The sequence below is a fragment of the Salminus brasiliensis genome, chromosome 14 (genome assembly GCF_030463535.1).
Source record: "Salminus brasiliensis chromosome 14, fSalBra1.hap2, whole genome shotgun sequence".
NCBI lineage: Eukaryota > Metazoa > Chordata > Actinopteri > Characiformes > Bryconidae > Salminus > Salminus brasiliensis.
The window spans coordinates 18,218,865-18,238,221 of NC_132891.1; the positions used below are offsets into that span (position 1 = coordinate 18,218,865).

The 19,357-nt window shown below is 41.1% G+C and overlaps 1 protein-coding gene across 1 annotated transcript in view; it reads right to left on the reverse strand.

The window, feature by feature from the left end:
• Positions 1 to 19,357, reverse strand: part of klhdc8b (kelch domain containing 8B) — a 136,721-nt gene that overhangs the window by 115,354 nt on the left and 2,010 nt on the right. The window contains exon 2 of the mRNA XM_072697262.1: positions 2,035 to 2,980. Coding sequence (XP_072553363.1) covers positions 2,035 to 2,425 — 391 coding nt within the window. The 5' untranslated portion in view covers positions 2,426 to 2,980. The remainder of the gene's footprint in view (positions 1 to 2,034; positions 2,981 to 19,357) is intronic.

The window sequence follows — 19,357 nt, forward strand, 5'->3', positions numbered from 1 at the left end:
CATGTGTAATCAGTATGGCAGCTCCTTTAACAACTAAACAGATATAAATGAGCTGTTCAATGTTTAATCTACCAGAGGCAGTGTTTTAAAGTCAATTTTAGGAGAGACTTTCCCAAAGAAAGTAACCCAGATATCGTGTTACTGTCTCTACTGCGCACTGTAGGGTGCAGACACAGTAGGCTGCGGATTGAAAAGGAGCACTTTTTATCTTTGATAACCAGTTATGCTAAGAATCGACTGTGGTCAAACAATCAAGGTTCTCCGGTATTATATATCAGATCAGAGCTATGAACCTTTTTTAATGAAAGAAGTAATTCTAAATAACGCGTACTTGATGGGGGAGAACACAGCATTTCATATGAGACCTCAAGACCTCAATCTGTACGTCAAATGCTGACGGATCTAAGATCACAGGAAAAAAAACTGTCTTCCTTTTTTGCTGTACAGCAAATTAGTAAGCCTAATCCAGAAGAAATTTAGTCATCAAAGGCCAGGCATTGGCACACAGTAATTAGTATGTCTCATTTGAGGAAGAGAGGAAGTGGGTCAGGCTGGGATTTGTATACTTTTTTGACCTAGTGGCTCTGACAAGTACAAAGCATCCATTCGAGAGCAGAAGATCACAGATGTTCTGAAAGAGGAGTAATATGCAAGCTACACACACACATTTTAGCAGTGCTAGCTCTACTTACCAAAGAAGAACCCACACATTTACCTCAGAAGACCCTGTCCCAACTTTCCCCCACCCCAGTTCAAATGTCATGCCCGTCATACACTGTCAAAAGGATTATCTTTATGACAAAAGCTCCGCATCGAATCCCTGATGCTAATAACAAGCGCACCCCTGCCAGTCTCCTCTGATGACGGGAGACGATTATTCATACTTCTATAAATATGACAGAAGCATCTCAGCATGGTTGCGAGTGGGCCAGAGGCTGCTGTGTGCGGTGCGAGTCAGGCTCCAGCGGTTGACCGCCTGCTCGTAGAAGCAAACCCGCTGTTTGGTCTCACACCTCTGTTCACTCTGTTCTCTCTCTTTCTCTCACTCATCATCCCTGCGAAGCGGTTGACAGTGAGCCATGTAGAGAGGCAGATAAACAAACGCAGAGAGATGTAGAAAGAACAGAAACAGCTCTTGTTTTCAAGAGCTGTGCAGTGATTGCAGCATTATTATACTGATTGTAGCGGGCTTTCTGTTGAAAAGCCGTGCTTTTACAGATAATGAATGCAGCAGCCCAGTGGGAGAGCAGTTGGAATAATGCAGCAAGAGGACAGGAAGCAAAAAACAGGTGATGTGATTCCTAAACAAAACACTCATCCATCTCACCTCCCTGCCTCACTCAAATACACCTAAGTGCTCCCACCCCAAGTCAGGACAGAGAAAGAGAGAGTGTTTAAAACAATGACTAATGGGTTTTGATTGGGAGCTTGTGAATTCACACCACTCAAGCAGACTAGTGTGCGAGAGGCAGTCATTACAGCAGGAGTGATTGGACGGAGATAACACAGCTAATCACACACAGCTAGCTGAAAGAGAAAGAGAGTGCAACTGTGACTTCCCCTAATGTTTTCTCTCTGCTCTCCACGCAAGGCTGTTCCTGGAACTCTTCAAAGTCCACAGCCCACAAAGCATAATGTGCAGAATAAGTGGACTGTGGCTAACTGATAAAATGTAAATGGAAAAATGTCAAAAGACTGGATGGAGCAGGTAGATTTACAGTGGAATTACAGTACAGAGTGTTTTGTCATGGCTACACCACTGGCTCCACCAAAAGCTGGCTAATGAACTAATCAACCTGCACCTTGTTTAGTTGATGAGCATTAGCCTAGAGTTCATTAACTTCTGCTAACTTTTGTTAACTTCTGCTAACTTGTGAGACCACACTGTATGTAGCAAACCTCTCCAACTGCTGAACAACTTCTTTGCATGCGTGATCGAGATGCAGAAAAAACACATGCACATTCCCAACATCCTTCGACCCCTCTTAAATTACCAATACAAAATTAAAATGAAAGAGAAACCAAGGCTCTTACCTATCTCCAGGGCAGTTATGCCCATGGATGCCTGACCCAGTCCGGCCTTCTTCTCCCACTTGCCCTCATCGGGGTGGTAGACCTCCACTGATGCCAGCGGACTCTGCTGGGCATCCATACCCCCCATCACAACTAACTGGTCCCCCAAGGCCACGGCCGAGGCTCCTGCCCGAGCGGTGGGTAGTGGAGGCAGCTGGCACCATGTCTGACTCTCCAGATCCAGGACCTCAGCGGAGTCCAGTGGAAGGCCGCTCTCGCTGCAGCCCCCCAGCACGTAGAGGCGCTCAGCCCAGAGTGCGGCCGTGCAGTACACCCGACCCGCGGCCATCGGGGGGAACACCTCCCAGTGCAAAGACTTTACAGGGCTCAGAGCCATCTCGGGCACGGGCATAGCTCCACGCGGGCACAGGGGCAACGGAGCATCACAGGCGCGCAGGGAATGAGGAGTGCAAAAACAAGACAAACAAAACAACAGGCAATAAACAAACAGGGCAAGCAGAGTCTCTGGAGTGGTGTCTGCTGTCAGTTTGCCAGAGTCATTTTTTCCCCGTCTCCAAGAACAGGGAAGGAGGAGTGGAAGGATTCAACTGCGGTAAACTGCGGAAAAATAGCCTTCAGTCTCTCTTGATGTTTTATTCATTTTTGTTGCCTTTTTTACCATCCGGACAACTATATACATCTCTCACCTTCTTTCACTCCTTGAGAGGAAGAGCGGGTAAAATAAAAACTCCAACAAGATAAAGGACGCTTGTCAATGGCCTTCAGCCACTTGATCAGTGAGTTAGGTTTCAGGTGTAATTCCCTTTCAGGATTCCCATAACTGATGGTGGAAGCGGGATCCTGGTCTTTTCAAGTTGAGTCTCAGGAACAGCGGTCATCCACAGCCATGTGATTTCTCACATGACGTTAATTTCCTCAGCCAGAAAATCCTCTGGAAACAGGCAACCTGGCATAGAGAGAGAGAGATAAAGAGAGAAAGAGAGAGAGACATTTTTAAAAAAGTGACTGGGAAAGAGAAACCTGTGTAATGCCACTAATTAAAGTGCAGAGTTGGCCACTGCAATGGGCTAATTTAAGCAGAGCATGAGCTGCAGGTCCCTTTGGGGCCAAAGTGATCTTCCCTGCAAGACAGCCATCCGTAGCACTGTGTCAAACAAACTCAGTTACCCACATGATTTGATGGCCAAAGCACTGACATTTACCATTTACTGCCAAGGACATGGAAAGAAGGACTAGGGTGGTAAGTGTGTATGGGCATGTGTGTGTTCGTGTGCATCACAGAGTGAGAGAAAAGTGGTGAGGTTCATAGAGCAAGGGTCTGGCCCTCTCCAAAGGTCAGTGTGTGTACAGAGAATCGTAGCTATGGGCAGCCACTGCGGCAGCCTAATTGGGACCTGGGCATCTCTAATTAGCAGCCTTATTAAGACAAGGTGTGTGATGAAACACTGCTGCCTGGGGCTGAGGTGCAGGTGGACAGGGAGGAAGGAGCGAGGAGTGCAAGGAGAGGTGTGAAAGAGACTATGAGAGTGAGAACAGCCTATACGTGGAAGAGGAGACTGCATACAGATGCTTGCTAGAGTGCGGTGGTAAGAGAGAAAGTGTGTGCGTGTGGTCTGTCTATCTAGAGAATTAACAGATGGACACCCTCCCCCACAGAGACAACAGTACTGATGGAGGCTAATGGTGCTGAGTCAGATCTTCTTAGGTTTGTGTGTGTATGTATATCAGTGTCCACATTGAAAGTCTTGTTCTCGCTTTATTTTAAAAGGGTTATGAATCTAATTTAGGTGTCTCTGGTGACAGGGCACTACAGTAACTTACTGTACAGACTGGCCAGTGCAGACAATGGTCATTCTCACACACTCTAGTCATGTTTTGTAGGGAAGGGAAAGGATAACTGTAAATGAACTAGCCACCCAGAGTAAATGCAAGCCCTCACTTCAACCTTCATACAGAGTTTGGAGGGCGACTCTTTGTCCTTAATGAACTGTATGAATGTATTTCAGATTAAACATCTTTCGTCAGATGAAACCCACATGTCTAGTCTAGTAGTTGGGGAGGTGGTCATACAGGGCTCTGCAGTAAGCCTCTGCTGCCCAATTTCCTAGAAACACAGGCACAGACCAAAATAAACTCTAGACACTCAAGATGGGGGAAGGGGGGTACTGTCTTTTGGAAATTTGTATCAGCCACTAATTAGGAAGAGTCTTAATGGCTTACTGTGGGAAAACAACACAGATCACAGTTGAATCTCTAGACAACAACAAAACATAATTGCCTCATAAGACGGTTTTCTACAAAACACCACAAAGAAAGCAACCTCAACATAACACAATCATCTTTTTACCAAGGTACCACTTGCATCAACCGTTCTGGAGATGATTCACTTGTGTGATGAGCAAGTTCATGGATGTCAGTATGCTTTTTAAAATGCCTGGCTGGCAGCACACTCTTGTAATCATAACCTCCACAACTGATGTTTAAGTTCTTGATCTCAAGAGGAAAATTCCATGCTTCCAATTCCCTGCACTGGTAACTCAGCCCAAGCTATATGGCTATAATATATGACCATAATTGTTTTAGCAGTGAATCTTTCCTACAGATTACGAGGCCACTGGGTCACTTCTGCCCTGAAGAATAATGCAGCGGCATGTCATACGCAACGTTTTCTCTAGGTTTCTATTAATATCTTTGTGATAATACAGCACAGAGACACAGTTCAAACATTTCCTGAATCTGTAGAGCCCACCCTTTCCATTGCATCTCAAATTGCATGTCAGACCGTACATGACTCGAATCCAGTGTTACAGGGTTATAAAATAAAGTAGACACACTTTTTTACTCTTTCTCTTATCCTGTATAACTGGTGGATTTGTGTGTCCGTCATCTATCCCTCATCCGTTATTGGTGGACATGTCCATCTATGTTACGTATGAAACTTACCTCTTAGTATTTTATTCTTACTATCCTCTATACTTGTGAAGCTAAGACTCAGGCAAACCCATTTTAAGCACCAAAATGATTCGTCCATATGAGTAAAGATTTGTTTTACAGAAAATATGATACATTTCTAAAAACTGACTTCAATTTTTCAGGTTTAGGGTCAGAATATCTTCACATAGTGCTCTAGGGGGCCTCCTTATAAAGACTGAGACTTAGACTTAGTTTTAAAGGGGAGTTTAAGACGATATGCAAAAATTGAGAAAATACCCTTACACTCCAGGGGGTTAAGTGCCCAATTTATTAAGCAGCGTGTGAAGTTTTTGAAGGTGTATGCAGTACACACAACAAATAATATTTACTAAAACTGAAGACTCTTAATGAAGAAATCTACTTCAAAATCAGATCAATCTCACAACCTTGTCTGAAGCTACAGGCAGTTTCTTATCCATAAATAAGTCCAAGCAGTTCACAGTTTTTTAATATATGTACTAAAAACTAGGAGTGGGGAAAATGTAATTCATAAAAGCATCTTGATGTGGACATTGGGCGATTCTGAATCAATTCACAAACATCAAAAATAGATTTTCTAACTGAAAACGTAATGTTGATGGAGCGCAAAAGGCGAAACTCTGAAGTGTGGACGTGCAGACGGACAGTCTGTGGCACGCACATAACAGTGACGGATGGATTTATGGATGAGCGAGAAATCCAGCACCCTCTGCATTAAAGGCTAGTTTATAGAAGCACTTTGGCTCTGGTTGGCATCGTTGAGCAAGCGATGTTACAGCTTACACCCAACTCGGAAAGGGTGAAGCAAATTACAAACTCTATTGCAACTTTTATTACCAAGGATCTGCGTCCGTATTCAGTTGCAGAGAAAACAGCACAGTCAAACAAGTAGTCCAACACAGCGCCCTGTCTCTAAGATATTTCACTGACACAGCGATCCCCACAAAGTCATGGAATCACTGAAGCTGTGTGATGCATGAACATCCGTTGCCACAGAATCTTACATCAACATATCTGCATATTTTATCACCGATTAGTGTCAGCTAGCATCTCATGTGCTCCACACAAGAGCAGGGAAGTTACCCACTGTATAAAGGCCCCTAGGGAGGGTAAGACGTATTACTGTGTTTTTCCACCGCAGCCCCACTGCAGAACTTTACAGCTGACTTGCCACATCGCTTTCATTTGTTTTATTAATAAAATATGCTGGAAATACATTCATCATGAATCATTACAAATACTTTACTTTAAAAGTATCAAGTGGGCTCACACAGTGAGAAAAAAGAAACCTATAAAAAACAAAATGATGCACCAGGATGTATCAATAATCATCTTAAAATTCCATCACAGCTTAATTGCAACACCTCTTAATTGCAGAAGAGATTCCCACCTCTACTGAAAACATTAACATAACTAGTTACCTAAGAGGCATACAAACATTTTGGCACCCCTGGTCAAAATTTCTGTTTCTGTGAATAGTTAAGAAAGTAGAAGATCTCCATCAATCTTGATCTCCATCATCTGACTGTGAAATACCTACAGAATGATTCGCAAAAAGTTCACATCACAAAATTAAGCATCACACATTTTCAAAGCAACTTTTAAAATCTAATCCTGTGGACTGATGAAGCTGAAAGGTGCCCAAACTTTGCAAATTCCACTTTACATTCTTACTGCAATAACAATAAGACAATATACACTAAGAGCTCTGTCCCTGTCTGGGCTTCAGATCACACTGGATAAGTAAATTATGTCCTATTAGACACTATCTTTTTTTATTTGTCCTTTTTTTCATGTGTCTGTCATTTTTGTCTGTTGCCCTTTCAAAGCCGCCTAGTTAATGGGATTCTCTTTCTGAGATTTCCTCTGTGTGCTCGGTGTGTATGGACAGTACAGAAATAAATGTCTCCCTGAAGCACCACAGTTTAGAGCTGTATTGTGAATTTCACCTTAATAAGCAGCGAATCCCTCCATATGACAGACCTGGCATACACAGACCCTCGGGGGGGAAAACACCAGGGGGCATGAGAGAGAAACTGTGTTTGTGTGTCAGAGAGAGAAAGAGGCAAGAAGGAATCTTAAGCCTCTGCTTTATTTCTAAAACTGAGCTTCAAAACACAGCAGACAGTTTCTGAAGCCACAGATCAGAGGAGAAACCTGGGTAGCCAAACCGAGAAAAAAGACAAAAAGGTGATTGACAGCATAGCCTTGTTAAAATTAATCTGTGGGTCTGATTATGATCTCCAGTGAGAGAGCATACCTGTGGGGAACTCAACAGAAACTCCTGTGTTATTCAGTTAATCACACTTAATCAGTATGAAACATTAGAGCTGCAGAGCAGCAAATGAGGATTTTAGATGTTTGAATTTCTAATGGACGAGGATAACTGCACCTGCACCCCAGTCTTCTATGGTAAAAGGCTGCATTGACACATATGTATTTAGTAAAAACAGTCACTACTGATCCAATACTGAATGACTGCATTTTCCTTTGCAAAACGTTGCAAAACAGTCAGTCTCTTGGTCAGACTGCTTGAAATCTAACACTCAAAATATAACAATTCATACCTGAATTAAACCATCCTGAGTCAAATCTGCTTTGTAAATGAGTCAACAGAAAATCTAAATTTCTCTTACATCATTCAGAATTTCAGATCACCTCGAAAAAAAACAAAACAAGTGATTGAACATTCGGAAGAAACAAGTTGACATGCTGTACAAGAGCTGGGCAATTTGATAAGATAAGATAATCCTTTATTAGTCCCGCAGTGGGGAAATTCTCTAATGATATTCATCATTAACATTGAGTATTTGCATGTATTACATACATATATTATATAACTGCATACTTCATTACATAATAAGTCCTGGTTTATTAGATCTAGTTTGTAGTGCATGAAATGTTGAATAAAATAATCATTTGAATTCATTACAGTATACTGCAAATGTTTCACCATTGGTCATTTTGATTCCATTCAATTTAATTAAATGCAAGTTTATTTATATGGGCTTTTCACAACACAGCTTTCACAAAGCAGTTTTACAGAGATCCCGGTCCAAATAGGGTTGGAGCGATATCCATTATTTTTCATACCGTTTCAAAGTATTACTGCGGTATACAGTATTACCAGGGGCTGCAAGTTGCACAAGCAGCAAAAATAATTCTACGTTTAAGTGGCTTCTGTACCACCTCAACCTGCCTTATTTTAAAACTAACAAAACATGATCAGGAAAAATTAAGTGGACAAGCACATTTTTATATTTGTAATTCAAATCAATAGTCTGACAACAACTGCAAATGTTAAACTGCTCTAAATTAGGAAAGAGAAGCTGGCTAGCATAAGCTTTGTTAGCAGGACAGTCTACTACAAATTCAAGTCTGGCTGACTGAAAAGATCGGATCAGAACATCCCTAACTGTGATATTACATTTCTGTCATATTGACAAAGCGGAATTTGGCCTCCGCCTTTAACCCATCTGTGCAGTGAACACACACACACACACACACACACACACACACACTAGTAAGCAAACACACACAGTGGACAGTGAGAACACATGCCTATCGCTATCGCCTATCGTCAAGCTATCGCTGTGGCACCCAGGGAGCAGGGCCATGCTCAAGGACCCAACAGTGGCAGCCTACCTAGCCGGGGTATAGAGCCCACAAGTCGGTCATCACCACCACGACTGCCCCCAAGTTGCTGACCTCTAAGCTGTTCATAACCTAATATCAGTACTATAAGGGTTTCAAATAAGATTAACTACCATCTCAACATTCCTGAAGTAAAACAAACCCCTTAACAACTCTCCTTAAAAAAGCTCTCATTTAAAATCAAAATATTCACAATATCTATATAATATAAGTAAGTTTTGTGCCGTAAATTAGACGGACAACACTATTTGTTCTTACAATAGACATCATCTCACACTCATGCTTTTTAAGATGAGTAATCTGATTAGAGACTCACTGGGATTTAGTTTTCTGCTCAAAAGTAAGCTCTCTTGGCAGAACCTTTGAAAGCATGTTTGAGAACATCAGACACTTTACAGTTGAGGTTTTCCTAGACCCCCCAATCTGTACACCATCATCCCTGGCTCTGATCTCTCTCTGTCTGGCCTTTAGATCACACTGGACAGGCTGGTAAATCTTCATCTTGCAACGCTCCATAATCAATTTTTTTGAACGAAGCTCTCAAGCTTCTGAACGCTTCCACTCTCACTCCTACCAACCACAAATTCAATCTGAAATTTTGATGCCGGCTGTCATTTATAATTCATCCCCGCTAACGTCTGCTACGCCGTTTCCTCTCTGCTGTGCCGGCATCACATTGGTCCCTGATTCCTCCTCTCTTTCCCATGCTCCTTGACAGTCGTCTCACGAAGCCCCCCTTCGTTTCTGTGCATTTAGCCTGCAGTGCAGAAACACGATTACGCTCGGAGAGCGTCCCAGAGCAAGAAAGGGTGGAGCTGGGGAAGAGGAACAACAAGTAGGCTATGCCTAAAGCAAGATTTCAAGATACTGCTAAAAACACATAAGGCTCATAAACAGCATTTTAGTAGTGTAAGAAAATACTGATATATCAAAGTATTACAATGTTATAATTAGTAATACTTTATCAATAAAAAACAGTAATATTTTAATGAATTATTTACATGTAAAGATTAATGGCAAAGATTCATTTTGTATTATTTTTAAACCCTGAATGCTAGATAACAGTGTGGTACTCTTTAGATCCTTTAGAATTTTCTTTCACTCACATTTTATGCTTATGATGGTGTATTTATACTATTTATACTGTTTTCTCAAAATATGATTGAACAACAAATCACAATATATCATCTAGTTTACAGTATCGCAATATATTGAATCATAACCCCTGCATTGTGATACGTATTGTATTGCGGGGTTTGTTTAAAATATATGTGCATATACAGTACGTTCATCAAGGCTGTAATCCGCTGGCATTCCCACCAATACAAAAAAGGATTCATGTGTGTGATCAGCGTTCAAATGACTCCACGCTAGCAACATGCCAATAATTTCACTAAAGCAGCACAGATCAGAGAGGGATGAAAGAAAAAGATTTGACAGAAACTGTGAGTTATGTATGTGGACGGTTATATCCATTTACATGAAAGGCCTTCACCAGCGAAACCTTAAAGGATATGGCAGGTGTGCATGTGAAAATCACAGTGTATCCCTGTACTGTATATTCATTTCCATCACCACACAAACACACATATTCCTTTCAAAACAAACAGTAGAAAGAGACTGGAGGAAAAATCAGCCAGAGGGAGAAAAGTAAAATAAACATAGATAAACAGCAGAAAACCTGGGTTTAAAGGACACAGTAGTGGAAATGGTGGCAAGGCAATAAAGATACCAATCAAAAGTAACACCGTAATTTAAGTCAGACTAATTTAAAATGATAAAGCTTTTTTGAGGTAACTCAACTTAGTTTAGTTACAAGTTCTCCTGCACATTGTAAAGCACACTTAACTTAAAAATCTAATCTATATTTAAGTAATAATAAAACCGTCTTTAAATCATTCTTAATCTTTAAAAAGCTTAAATGTTCATTGACTAAGATCTTTCCAAAAGCCTGCAGTATAATGCAGGATTACAGCGCAGGTTACAACTGCTGAGAGGCTTTTGACAATGGAGTACAAGACCATTGCTGAGACTTTAGGATACACTCACACTTGATGGGATAACGGTTAGATCGCTGTGCCACAGGTATGTCTTGGGACACATGTATGTACATGGTTTTACAGCACTACAGAGTGGTGCAACTGTCTAACTGCCTGCTTGTCAAGAGACAAAAGATGGCATCAACACCGCAGCCCTCCAAGGTCAGGAGTCTAAGTATAGTCGGGCCCGCCGTCCCACTTTTGGGGTAAGTACTAACTGCCTGCGGATTGGGATTACACAGTAAACAGCTTGAGAAAGAGGAACACAGAGTAAAACTCTTACATTACATTTACCAATGTGAGTTAGGAAAAGTTCTTTCTGAACTAAGTTGACTCAGAAAACCTCTGTAATCAGTTACTTTATCATTTGACGTTGGCCTGCCTTTAAATTTCTTACAGTGCATCAGACTTTTGTGTTTTTGTGATAAGGTGCAGCAGCAGTATCTCACCATATTGCCCAGGTGCATTGCCCAATCAGACGCTTCACTGCTCCTCTTCTCAACCACTGCACCAGCACAAGAAGTTAAAAGCAAAACACACACACACACACATTCTCTCTCTTCCCTGCAGACAGACACCCCAGCCACACTTCATACACATATCAGCCCCGGCGCTGTAAACTTGAGATAAATATAATATTCAGTCGAAAGGACAAGCACTATAAAACAGCACTTCCAGCAGCCTCAACCCCTCTCAACCCCCCCACCCCACTATCCATCCACTGCATTAGCTGTAACATCGTGAAAGCACACAGTGCTGTACTGTAATGGATTCTAGTTACTGTGCTTTTACTGTGCTACTGTGCATTTAACATTTCAATTTCATTCTGTCTTGTCCCTTATGTTTACTTTACCAAGTCAAAGTTTTCTTTACTAGCAAAGTTTTCTATGTTGTACTCCCTTTATTAACCTCCATTTACAGTCCACTTGTTTTTAGTGTCACAAGATGGGAATTTCTGGCTTCAATACAATATTTAGTAATAAAGTTTTAATATTTTCTCGCCAGTAAACACAACTTTCATGCCGGGTTTAAAAAAAACAATGGACAGAATGTACGAAATAGGGTTGGGCGGTTACCCCATGTGTGTTTCAGAGAGCCACAGGGTGGGGGCACTGTGGTAACTCACTGATTAGTGATGTCACACACTCTGAAAACAGGTGGAGAAAGTTTTGCAACATGCTGAATTGAACCAATCTACTAAATGTGCCTGAAAACAGTTGAAGAACTCAGAACATTAACACAGGTTCGAGGCTTCATCTTCTAAACATGTGTGATTTGAGCCTCAGTTAGCTAGAATATGTTCTGTGCTGTGAAGTTTAGCCTGCTAGCTCACTTATCTAAGCCTACATAGCTGGCTATGAGTGCAAACACAACAGAACGTGCATCATTTCACCCTTCTGCTACTCCAACACAAGGGGCTCAGTTTGGCTCGCTCAGACACCCGTACCGGACACCAGTTAGCAGAGAAGTCAATTTGCTACGGATAGAATGATAAGTATCACTGTTGTATATTAAGTTAAACCATTAACATCAGCTGCACTGTTAAAAAATAAAGAATTATGTACCATTCAATATTTATTCTGTCCTCTTCTCCACCACATTAAAAGATTGAAGGTCACCTCAACTCTGGAACTCGGGTATCAAAATTATCTTTGAATTTTCCACTAGTAATGATGTCTTGAGGGTGTGTTATTGTGCAGCTTCAAAGACTGAAACTCGTATGTGCCATAATACCAATAACATGTGAACACAGCATTAGTCAATAGCAGCTGCTCTGGGCTGTCTTGCATTAGCCTACTCCTCTCGGTTCTGAATGAGCAGTTCAGTGCTGGTTTATAATCATGGAAATGTTTTCCCCTGCTGGTAAAATTAGTGTTTCTCAACCATCTATTATTTAACAAATAAATATAATTCAACACTGAAATGGCTTCTCGATCCATTAAAATATGTCTGGATTGGCCCCGATCCCAATACACTGAACCACTTCTCCAGACCAAAGTAATGATTCCACATTAGAGATGCAACTAGAACACAGTCTCTCTGTAAGCAACCCCAAATAAAGAGATAGATTTCTTCTCATTTCTTCTTTCGGCCTCAGCTACACCCATCCATCCTGATCTCTAAATACAGATCTGCAGTACCCAGTGTCTACCCCCTTCTGTGCTCCCACTGACCCCTCCTGGGACTGGACAACCTCAAGGCTAACCACAGAAACTAGGCCAGACATGGGAACAGGACAGGAGAAGAAAATAACTCCAGTGAAGGATCACACTACTGGATTAGAGAATGATACACACAATCTGTGTCAGACAGCAGGCCAGTTGAGGGAACCCAGGTGCAGGAATGCAATATGGTTGTGACACTGAAAACACTGAGAAAGTTTAAGCATAGGTGAACCATAACTGAGAAAGAAGTGGCGTAGGTAAACCAGTGAACATCAGTGAGCAGAACTTTTAAACACCACTTTTGAAGCACATCTGCTCTCAGTCGCATTTCTTTGGAATGGTTAAACCAGCATTAAAAGATCCAGGATCACACCACGCAAAGCCAGCCTGCCGATGACACAGACGAATAACGTGTTATCAGTTCTCCCGACACTTCCTGAATACCCAACACTTCCTGAATAGCACGTCTGCACGTAAATTACCAAACAAATATGTTTTTAAAAGACATCCTTTGCTTTATGCACGGTGCACCTTCAGCACTGCCTCTCTGCTTCTCCTCAGAGATTCAGGTGGAAGAATCTGAAGCTCTGTTGCTGCAGGCAAGGCGTCAGCAGAGCGAGAGGGGAAAAAAAGAGAGAGAAAGAGAGTTAGTCATGGAGCGGAAACAAAGTCTGTCATGTCGGTGTGGCCATCTCTGCTAAATTTCATTTCTAAGCTGCAGGGACGCTCGTGGAGAGACAGAGCACGTTTTCTTCACTGGCCTCATTCAGGCCCGGGCCGATTGTGCAGGCGGCGCGATTCGGCCTTTAACTCAGCGTTATAATCCTGACAGCTCGTTCACTGGAACCAGACACAGTGACACTCCTCTTTAAAGAGCCACAGACTCACAGTCCCCTTCAAAAACGCAATGACAGACCAAATCAACGTCTCTGAAGAGAAGGACAGTGTATCAAAAAGCTCTGTGAAACAGCACTTACATTCACAGAGCTTCCGGCTCCACTAGAAATCCTTAAGAAAACCCACAGCACTCGTGTCACTGTAATTCCGTCACAGTTCTATTTGATTTGCACTTTACAGGAACGTCTACCACACTAACATCACTCTTGAGCTACAGACGACTTGAGGTAAAGTTATGAGAAGAGATAATGTTCAGGTTGACTTTTCTGTTTAAATAACCATTTCGGTTCAGTCTTGCACTGTGCTTGTAGACAGGCTATAACTTCCTCTGAAAAAGAAATAACAAAAATTAACGTGTATAATCTCAGAATTTATCATGGTATTACAATATCGGATGACACAGTTTGAGATTTTACAATATGATGCTGCTGTGTTTATTTAGTTGCCTTTTATAATTACTCCAATTAAACAAATTAATAAAAAGTACTAACCAACCTAAATATGTTCTGCATTAATCTGCTCAAAAGTTACTGTAGTGCGCCCAACAATTAAAGGCAATCTTCTTTTATACAGTGTTAGAAAACATGGTGGGACACAAAGCTTCAATTCCACATACTCATTTTACAATGGTTAACATTAAAACATTCATGCATGCATTGTAATTGCTTCAGTGGCAGATGTGAATGAATTACGGAACAATTACAATTGGGGTTGGTCATAGTGCAGCATTACAACTAACATCCCCCCAAAGTACCAATGAAAGAAGTTCATATACTGATCAACCGCTACAATAAATATTGTGCCTAATATTGTCTTTTTCCCCCTTGTGCCACCAAAACAGTTCTGGCCCTAGCCAGATCTATCCAGCAATATGTGAACCTTTCAGCTGTTTGTGCTAAATTTGCTAGCTTTCGCTCTCCACGTTGTACTAACCACTGCATACTAGCAATACCCCACAGAGCCTGCTGTTTTTGGATCTAGCCAGTTTTACTGATTCCAACATACCAACTTCAAGAACTGACTGTTCACTTACTGTCTGATATATTCCACCAAAGGGCAGGTGCCACTGTAACGAGATAATCAATGTTATTCACTTCACCTCACATCATTGGTTTTAATGTTATTGCTGATTGGTTTATGTCATCCATAAAAAATAGAAATGTATTTCTGGAAACTATTCTGTATAAAACCCTTTCAGAGTTGCTTACAAACATGACAAAGCTCATTTGACTAGATTGTTGATCTCTTAAAATCTGACATTGTAGTTCTACTGACATGGCACCATTGACACAGCTATTTTGTGAAAAATAGCACTCATCATCAATAGTGTTGTAATTCAAATTCTGTGTAGCTGTCTGAGCTTTGCTGATGTACCTATAGAGACGGTATACCACCCAACACTAACATTAATGTGTGAATCTGTGTAAGGGAGAGTAAGCTGATGGAAATGTCTGTGTTGGAGCTTATCTTCTTCTGTCCTCTAATTTGTCTCCTAAACTTGTAAAAGGTTTTGCAAAGAGGAAAAGTAATGAGAAAAGGATTATCGTTTTAATGATCAGGGGCCTAATGGAAATAAGCATTGCTGCTTGTGACAGTGCATTTAATCAAGCGTCTCTACTGTAAAACTGAAAACTCTGATTTCATTCTGACACAAAGGCACACACCACACATGCGCGCACACACACATGCTGCTGTTTTCGACCAGGATTCATTTGTTGGAATGATATAGTAACGTATTCTGCTCTGGTATTAACATCTCTTTGAAACAAGGAGTGCAGGTATGCAGTGCAAGGAGCTTTTATCTACTTGTCAATGTATGTTTGCTTATAGAAGTGGGATCCAGCAGTGCAGGCCCTCATTACGTTGTGCATTCGGAGTTATACAGAGAAAGTTAAACACATGCAGCTTTGTAGTTATTACTGACCTGGAAAAATAACTATAGCTGCTACGGGTGTAACTGTACGTGTTTTTGTCCCGAATCGCTACGAGTCCGTGCACGCTGCTATGCGTAGCATATAGGTACATGCAAAGAGTGATGAACATAATGCAGAACCAAATTTCACAGGCATGAGTCTCAACTGGAAACAGCGCACTTCCAAAGAACTTATGTTAGCGTTGAGCATGGTCACACACAAGAGGTGCATTGTGTGTTACACTAGTGTTCAGCAAAATCAGTCTGCTTGCTAGTAATGTGAAAAATGTGTGTTGGTTAGTGCTGGGTTAGTGATCTTAATTCCTAACAGAGCTGTAGCTGGGTCTGGGTCAGGGGGTGGTGTAAAATATCTGACAGGGACTGAAATATTGTAGACCAATAACTTGTAATGTAAGAACATTTTCAGAACATATGTGCTAGGGAAGCTGGTTCTTGTCCACATCGATTGCAGGTCGGGTCAACATCCGAAAACATCCTGGAAAGTTTAATTTAGAGAAATGCAATCTATGTAGAATTTTGAATTGAAGTAGTCCGTGCCTAGCACATAGTGAACATGTATGAACTTGTTCCTGTGCCTCTGTCCGCTACTCATCAGAAACCCATGCCATTTTTAGATGCTGTAAAGTGGTACTGTGTTCTAGCTTCAAGAGCTGGGTGTATATGACAGATGTTCCCCCCTAATGTGAGGATTTGAACAAAGCTGGGAGTCCATGGGTGAAATGGGTAGCTCACTGGGAAAAGACGGAAATTTTTGTAGGTACTTAAAAGGTAAGAGGTAAGTTACCCCTAACTTGCAATTGCTGGAATGTAGGAAAGACTTCAATAATCAATAAACAAGTAATTTCTTTTTTTGTACCAGGTATGAAACACAGAGTCTTTAAGAGATGGTATAAATTAATGATTGGCGGTCAGAGGACTAATGTGGCTAATGTGTTTTCTGATCTGGGACCAGATTTTAATTGAGTGCTAAACAACAGGATCTGTTGAGAGATATGTTCTAGGGATATGTAAGACCAAGTATATTAGTGCTGGTAAAGAAGATGGGCAGCAGCAGTGACTTTCAACACTTGACCAGTCTGATCATTTCTCCCATTTCTCCCAGAGTCCAGAATGAAAGGGTGTAACCCCATGTCCCCCTGTGCTTTAGGTCTTTGTAATTCTGTGAGCCTTTTTGTTCCATATAAATTAAGCTATAAACTTGTCCAGTTTCTTGAATAAGGCCTTATTAAAAAAAAAGATATACATTAAAAAAGGAATACAGATTTTGGCAAGATATTCATCTTCACAATGTTGACCCAGTCTGCCAGGGAGAAAGGGAGTTTTGTCCACTTCTCAAATTTGTATCATTTAAAAAAAGTTTTGGTTTTATTAAAAAAAAAGTTATCTCAGCAAATGTTTTTGTTATAGTAACACCTAAATATCTGAATTGATATTAACTAAAAGAGAAAATGGGAGTGGACTGTTTGTTGCTGATCTGGAACAGTGCAAAGTTTTATTTTGTAGCCTGAAATGACTCTAAATCTCCCTAATGCTGACAAAATAACTGGAAGCGATTTTACAGGGTTGGAAATAAATAACAAAAAAATAACAAATCTTCAGCACATGAGGATACTTTATGCTCTCTTCCTCCCCTGAAAATCCCCCTCTAAGATTTTTTCTGCTCGCAGGGAGATCACCAGTGGCTCCAAGGCCAGTGCAAACAAAAGGGGGGGAAACGGGCAATCCTGTCAAGATGAGCAGCTGAGAGTGAAATAGGCTGATCTATTATAATTTTTTTGTACTGATGGCTGTGGTCAGGCATAAAGTAGTTAGATTAAAGAAATAAAGTTAGGACCACATCCGAACCTTGACAGGGCTGAGAAGAGGTAATCCCATTCAACCCTATCAAAGGCTTTCTCTGCATCAAATGAAATAAGAATCTCAGTGCACTCAGGGTTAGAGTTGGGGGTAAATATGATGTTTAGCGGCCTTTGTATGTTAAAAAATATTTGCCCATTTTTAAAAACCCTGTCTGATCTGGGAAGATCACTGAAGAAAGTACCTCTTCTAACTGGGTTGCAAGCACTTTAGCCAATATTTTATTATCTACATTAAGCAAGCTCAGTGGTCTATATGAACCTGGGTCCAGTGGGTCTTTATTTTCCTTATGTATCAATGAAATACTTGCTTGATAAAAAGTTGGTGGTAGATAAGCTTTTTCAGTTAATTCATTAAATAGCTGAAGTAGTAGCGGTAATGACTATTAAAGGTTTTTATAACCCTCAGGACCTGGTGCTTTAGGAACTTATTTGTAAACATCCATATGGCGATGTATACAGAACCACAACCTTTGTATACTATTTTTATGTCCTAGTTTACATGTGTCATATTTGTTATTTATAGCCACAGTGTCAGTCTTTTGCTTGTAAGGGCACTTGATATGTGGGCTACGATCTATAAAGCCCTCTTGGTAGCCCTAACAGCATTTTAATTAATGTTGCACACTTAATAAGGTAAAGAGAACCATGGGGGCTGGGCGGGGTTGGGGAGTTGCGGGGTTAAGTGAGTATGCTGATGGGCCATCCATCACCCTCAACAACAGCACACTGCTATGGAAGCCACTGTTTGGCAGGAAGAGAGCTCGCCCCACAGGAAGCCCTCGCTTACATGATATAATCAAATAAGCGGTGAGTCACTAGAGCCCATTCGGACTGTGCTCACACTTCCCCCTGCTTACATATTCATTTATGGAGATCAGAAACAGACGGGTCCTGACTACACCATCCTCCTGCATACAATAGGTAAATGAGTACAATGAGTAATGTATTAGGTGAATAAAGACATAATAAGAAAGGCATGTATTTAACAGCATCAACCGATTTGTAAATCCATGCCTACGGACGTTAGGCAGTAATTACTGTCTGACGTCTTTAATTGTTCCAGTATGGGCTGTGAGGCTTGTCTTAGAAAAAAGCCTTGACCCTTTCCACCACTCATTTTTTCTCTTTTGTTATATGGTAAGAGCGTGTGTCCAGCTTTTTAATCGCCTACAAATTCAACCCCATGGTGAGCGCCTGAAAGAGAAGAGATAAAACCAGTGCAAGCTGCCAGCCCGCTCCACTGCTCCTATCTGCCTCCATGAATCTTCCAGCCACTCAATGGAAATTAATTAAATCCAGTCACTGGATAAAGCAATTAATTGGCAAGTGCTTGGACACAGAACTGCGTCTGAATAAATAACAAAGAAACTGTCAGCATCAGCTCTCCTCTGAAGGAGCTTTTCTAATTTACAATCCATCATTTTTTTTCCATTGCATTTAACTGATCAGGTTGCAGGCTGTTACCAATTTGGTTTAAACACACCAGAGAAGCCACGATTCCATAATACTGGACTACTTGTTGCTTTATATGACTGTAGAAATCTGTGCACTTTACCAATCCACACGACTGCTCATTGATTCCACGTCACAGGTGGACTGACTTGTCGACTAAAGGTGCAATTTACTTGCATGTTTTGCATGATGAATTATCTACATTTAACCATAATCAAATGGTTTGGATGTAACAATTGTTGGGGTGTGGTCATTCAGAGTGGTCTGATGTGTAATCTTACCAAGTACATTTTGAGGACAGCAGGTCTAAAATCTAAACCAGGAACCAGATCTCTAAAGGCTTAATCACAGAAAGTTATTGGATGAAACAGT